The 5,242-nt window shown below is 35.7% G+C and overlaps 1 protein-coding gene across 3 annotated transcripts; it reads left to right on the top strand.

Moving 5' to 3' along the window:
- Positions 1-1,758: 1,758 nt before the first annotated feature.
- LOC120071678 (uncharacterized) lies at positions 1,759-5,242 on the top strand. 3 transcript variants are annotated; one of them, XM_039024052.2, is made up of 2 exons: positions 1,759-2,485; positions 4,464-5,242. In XM_039024052.2, exons 1-2 carry the CDS (start codon positions 2,324-2,326, stop codon positions 5,022-5,024), a joined length of 723 nt encoding a protein of 240 aa, XP_038879980.1. In that variant the 5' UTR covers positions 1,759-2,323; the 3' UTR covers positions 5,025-5,242. The 3 variants fall into 3 exon arrangements, with proteins under 3 accessions (XP_038879980.1, XP_038879981.2, XP_038879982.1); XM_039024053.2 differs by lacking the exon at positions 1,759-2,485 and adding an exon at positions 3,434-3,576; XM_039024054.2 differs by lacking the exon at positions 1,759-2,485 and adding an exon at positions 3,567-3,706.

The raw sequence follows: 5,242 nt of genomic DNA, 5'->3' as shown, positions 1-5,242 counted from the left end.
TATTAGCTAAATTATCGATGCCTGCAATAAGAAAGAACTTTGACTATTGTGTAAAAAAGTCAACGAAGAGCTTGCTAATTGTCTGGTGTTTGGTGGAGGAATGCAAGTGGAGAGTCCGTGTAAAAAAATGAAAGAAAGTGATTCTTTCAAAGTGACAAAATATCCCAACAAACATACATGTTCTCTTGAAATGAGAACTGGTAATCATCGACAAGCAAAAAGTTGGGTTATTGAACACCTAATAAAGTCCAAATACGAACAAGTTGGCTGAACCGATTGGTGTATGCTAGAGAGTTGGGTCCTATAATTGAGGACGTCCGACAAGAATATGGAGTGAAATTACTTACGGACGGGCTTATCGCGCTAGAGAGTACGGATTGGTGTATGCATGAGGGTCGCCAGAAGGATCATATGTTATTGTTAGGGCATACAACGAGGCACTTAAGCTTGAAAATTTAGGTACCATATTTGAGGTTAAAGTAGAGGATGGACAATACTTTAAGTACGTCTTCATGGCACTTGGTCCGTTTATCAGGGTTTTCTAAACTGCATCCGCCCAGTAATCATTGTTGATAGGACCCATTTGCGTGAGAAATACAAAGGTATGTTGTTAATAGTAATGTGTATCGATAGATATAACAACATAGGTGTAGGTCGATGGATGGGTTGGAGATGTTGTTAATAGCAACGCCGAACCAAACTTCCCAATCGGACACAGTCAAGAATGGGTTGGAGATGTTGGAGATTTTGAATCAATTCTACCATCGCAAAAAGTAGTAAGTGTAGGTTGACGTCAAATCGTCAGGATACCTTCAATTAGAGAGGAGCCACGACAAATACACAAGTGTACACGATGTGGTTAGAGAGGACATAACGAGAAAACATGTAGAACGTTGATAAACTTGGCACTGGCCCATTTAGACTAAACAATATGTAATTTTTTCTGTACAACACCAATTATACTATACAATATGTAATTTTAGCATCGATTATACTGTACAAATTTATACTATACAATATGTAATTTTAACACCAATTATACTGTACAATATATAATTTTAGCGCCAATTATAGTTTGTACAACATCAATTATATCGTACAATATGTAATTTTAGCACAAATTTATCTAAACAATCGCTTAGTTAAATGTACAACACCAATTGTATTCTACAAATTTAGCACAAATTTATCTAAATGATCGCATACAAAATCTAAACGATCGCATAACAAAACCTAAACGATTGTTTAACAAAAACTAAACGATCATATAACAAAACTTAAACGATCGTTTAACAAAAACTAAACGATTGCGTAACAGTTAACTAAACGATCGCTTAGTATTCTCTAAATGATTGCATAACAAAACCTAAACGATCGTTTAACAAAAACTATACGATCGCATAATAGATATCTCAACAATCGTATAACAAAAAATAAACGATCGCGTAATAGTTAGCCATACGATCGCAATAGATATCTAAACGATCGCGAAACAGTTAGCTAAAATCATTTAGTATTCTCTAAATGATAGCATAACAAAATCTAAATGATCGTTTAACAAAACCTAAACGATCGCATAACAAATATTTAAACAATCGCATAATAGATATCTCAACGATCATAGAACAAAAACTAAATGATCGCATAATAGTTAACCAAACGATCATATAATAAATATCTAAACAATCGCTTAGTATTTTCTATCTATTTTGGATAACTTAGTAATGTCTAAATGCTCGCTTAAAGTATTCCTAAAGTTTTTAGGAAAGAGATCATTGTTTGAAAAGTTTGGGAGTTTCTGATGATTCTGTGAAATTTTCCTTGTGGAGTCCCTCTCCGTTTCTTCTCCTTCATTGTAATCGTTGAAGAAGATCAACAGTAGGGTTTCGCCATAAAAACAGTATCAACTTCTTTACTTCTTAAAAATGGTGTGAGAATCAACGTTGATACTTGCTGTGTGCAAATATGAAATATCTCCATCAGTTGTTGATAGCTTAGGAGAGGATATCTTTAGTCATTTCGTTACTGGATAAATGAGTCGACAGGATCAATTTCATCATCACGGTTTTAAAACTAAATCGTTTTGCACACCTTTCTTTCCAATTTAAAATAGGCGATTCTTGTTCGAGCGAGCTGGATCTGATTCCGTTGTCTGTGAATTGAAGCCTCTCGATAGGAACTATTCGACTGGCTTTTCCAGCAAGGCTTTGCTTTGCCTGGGCTTTGCTTCAATCTCAGTCTATTCTATTCGGGCCTTTAGCTTCCATGATTTTGAGATAGCGAGTATCAAAAACGAGAAGAGAAAGTTGAGTGTTGAGCTTCAATGGAGGAGGCTGCCATTGACTTCCTGCTGGTGCCTTTAGGTCTCTGTTTGTTGGCCATCTATCACTTATGGTTTGTTCTTACCATATATCGGAATCCCAGACGGACGGTCATTGGCCTGAACGCCGAGTCCCGCCGCCAATGGGTGTTTTGCATGATGACTGTAAGTTCCCTGAGTTTCAAAAATTTCTTTGGAGGGTGGGAATTGTTATTGGCAATTGTGGGTTTATGAACATTATTATCTTTATCTAATTAGACAATTATGCGAGAATTAGGTGCTTTGTCAATTGAATTGTGATGGGTAAACTGTATATAATCTGCTGGTTAATGATTTGATTCTGTTTGTGGTGGGACATTGGTACTGAGCATGTACTTAGAATTCCTTGGACGGTTAGCAAATGGAAAACTTATCACTTGAATGACTATAATTTCCCAGTGGTTCTTTTCATGCTCATGTGGTCACTGTTATAGTTAGTGATGGAATTGTATTTGAGATAAAGACAGATGAATGTCCTCTTTGTAGCAGTATTGTTTCAACACAGTCTTCTTCGTTATTTGAGTTCAACATCTCGTTAGCTGTTAAGTTGAGTCAGCTTGGAACTTTAAACGAACTCCAGTTTTGACCAGTCTTTATCCCATGATAGATAGCTTTTTAAAACATGAAGATAATTGTCCTTTTATGTCGCCATCAGCAGAGTTTTCCAAAATTATGCTACATTGTTTTCAATTCTTTAGCATGCTTGCTTTAGCTAGGACCGTTCCTCCATGTGACTTATATTAAATTGGAAATGACATAAAGCTGTGTTGAAGCCATGAGTGTCTATTATCCTTATCCAAATAGTCTCGAGATCCCCCTAACTCCCAAAATGTATAGAACATGAACTTCAACCTCGTTTTTTCATCGCTTAATTTGAACTCAAATCCATTGTTGTGGGAGAATCAAACCTCTGACCTCGAGGTTGATAGTACAAATATTATGTCAATTGAGCTATGCTCATTTTGACAATTCAAATCCATCGTGGTGAAGACCCAGGCAAATTAGATTTTTAATTAGACAGCAACACAAGTTGAAGGATATCTTGCATAGAGGTTTAAATATGTTTCTCCCTCATGATGGTTTACTGGTTTAATTATCATAGAGGATCTCCCTGTGAACTGCCACTAACTTTAATGATACAAGTTCCAATCAGGTCAACCTGGCCATTTAGAAAAACTCAGGTTTCCAGTATTCAGTATGCAGAGTGCTCCAGTGAAGTGAGAAAAGTGACTTGATTTGGATTTTTTGACGATCTATGCAATTTCTTTGGTCATATGTTCAATTTATAAGCTAAGACGAAGAATGTTTTTATCTCCTTTTGTGACGTGCAGAGTAGTATGGAAGAGAGTATACCACCTTTATCCTTTTATGTTAATGGAGGTCTTATTTTATTTTTTTCTTTGAGGTAGCTGTTTATGGCTCTCTTTTTGGTTAAATTACACAAGTGGTGTAATTAGAGAAATACATCCCGCTAAGCTTCTTTTTATTGAAATATAGAATATACAATTCGTTGAGATGTAGTGGAGCTTCTATATTTCACAATTTATTTCTTGTTGTTCCATATTCTTTTTATAATCTATTTTGCATAGTTTAATTTTCTTTTACTTTCATTCTCTGGTTCTTTTTTGTTACCCTTGTAGCAATATACACATAAAAGATGAAACTATGGGTACTTTCAAGCAAACAAGCTTCATAAGGTCATAACTTTATGAAATACAGATGATATCATTGGAAAATCATCTCCAAGCGTGGATACTTTCTTTAGTAAAACAAGTTCATGTGAAAACTGAAAAGTTCTTCAATGCAATTCTTAGCCTCCTTCTAAGTTCAGTTCTACAACAACAATCCAGATGTTTAGATGTACCTCTATTTGTGCAGCAATTGTACTATTTGACAGAGGGTCCATGACTCCTTTAAAGTAGATCACCCAATTTGATGCTCACCATTAAATGGATCACTTATCTTTGCAGCTACTGTTTGCAATGTTGTTTTTATATAACTAATACATATTTGTATGTTGGATAACGACAGTTTATTTTCTTCAGTTCAAGGTTTTGGTTCTGTATGCTTGAGGCTTGAATATGATGCGATGTTTGATTTTCAGGATCCATTGAAGAATGGTGTTTTAACCGTTCAGACAATACGAAACAACATAATGGCATCTACACTTTTAGCAACAACAGCAATAACTCTCAGTTCGTTAATTGGTGTTTTCGTGAGCAGCTCATCAGACATGAGTAATGCAAAATTGCATCTAATTTATGGCAACAAGTCTGCCCTTTGTACTTCAATCAAGTACTTCTCAATCTTGCTGTGCTTCCTTATTGCTTTTCTATGCAATGTGCAGTCAATAAGATATTATGCTCATGTAAGTTTCTTGGCCACTGTTCCTACATGGAGAGATCAAAAAGAGTCTATTCAGTATGTTGCCAGAAACTTGAATCGAGGTAGCCACTTCTGGTCCGTTGGATTGCGGGCATTCTACTTCTCATTCCCTCTCTTTCTCTGGATTTTTGGGCCAATTCCTATGTTTGCTTGTTGCTGTATTATGTTATGTATTCTTTATTTCTTGGACACAACTACCAGTTTTACGCGGCATCTCCACAGTCGTTCATTGAAGGAGGACCAGGAAGTTGATCTGGAATCGCCTCGTCAAGCATCGTAAGTAATGTTGAAGTCTCATAATACCCTTGATCTAGGCAGTCCTATGAGTATATATTTTTCAATGTTTTCAAACCTATATCCAACATCGTCTAATATATAGTCATTAAATATGATTGCTTCAGCTGAATTCCTGACTGCTGAAGACACTATAGATTAACTTTCTATATAACAAGTTTGGAAGAAGTACCAATAGTTGAATGGCTAGTTTTATCCTTCAAA

This window comes from Benincasa hispida, chromosome 2 (genome assembly GCF_027475165.1).
Source record: "Benincasa hispida cultivar pf3 chromosome 2, pf3_genome.v1.1, whole genome shotgun sequence".
Lineage (NCBI taxonomy): Eukaryota > Viridiplantae > Streptophyta > Magnoliopsida > Cucurbitales > Cucurbitaceae > Benincasa > Benincasa hispida.
This window is presented reverse-complemented; position numbering and strand designations above follow the sequence as displayed.

Excerpts from the sequence above, each read along its gene's own strand:
- LOC120071678 (XM_039024052.2), top strand. The coding sequence starts at position 2,324 with ATGGAGGAGGCTGCCATTGACTTCCTGCTGGTGCCTTTAGGTCTCTGT. Across the intron at positions 2,486-4,463 it reads GGGTGTTTTGCATGATGACT|GATCCATTGAAGAATGGTGT; the intron begins GTAAGTTCCCTG and ends TTTGATTTTCAG.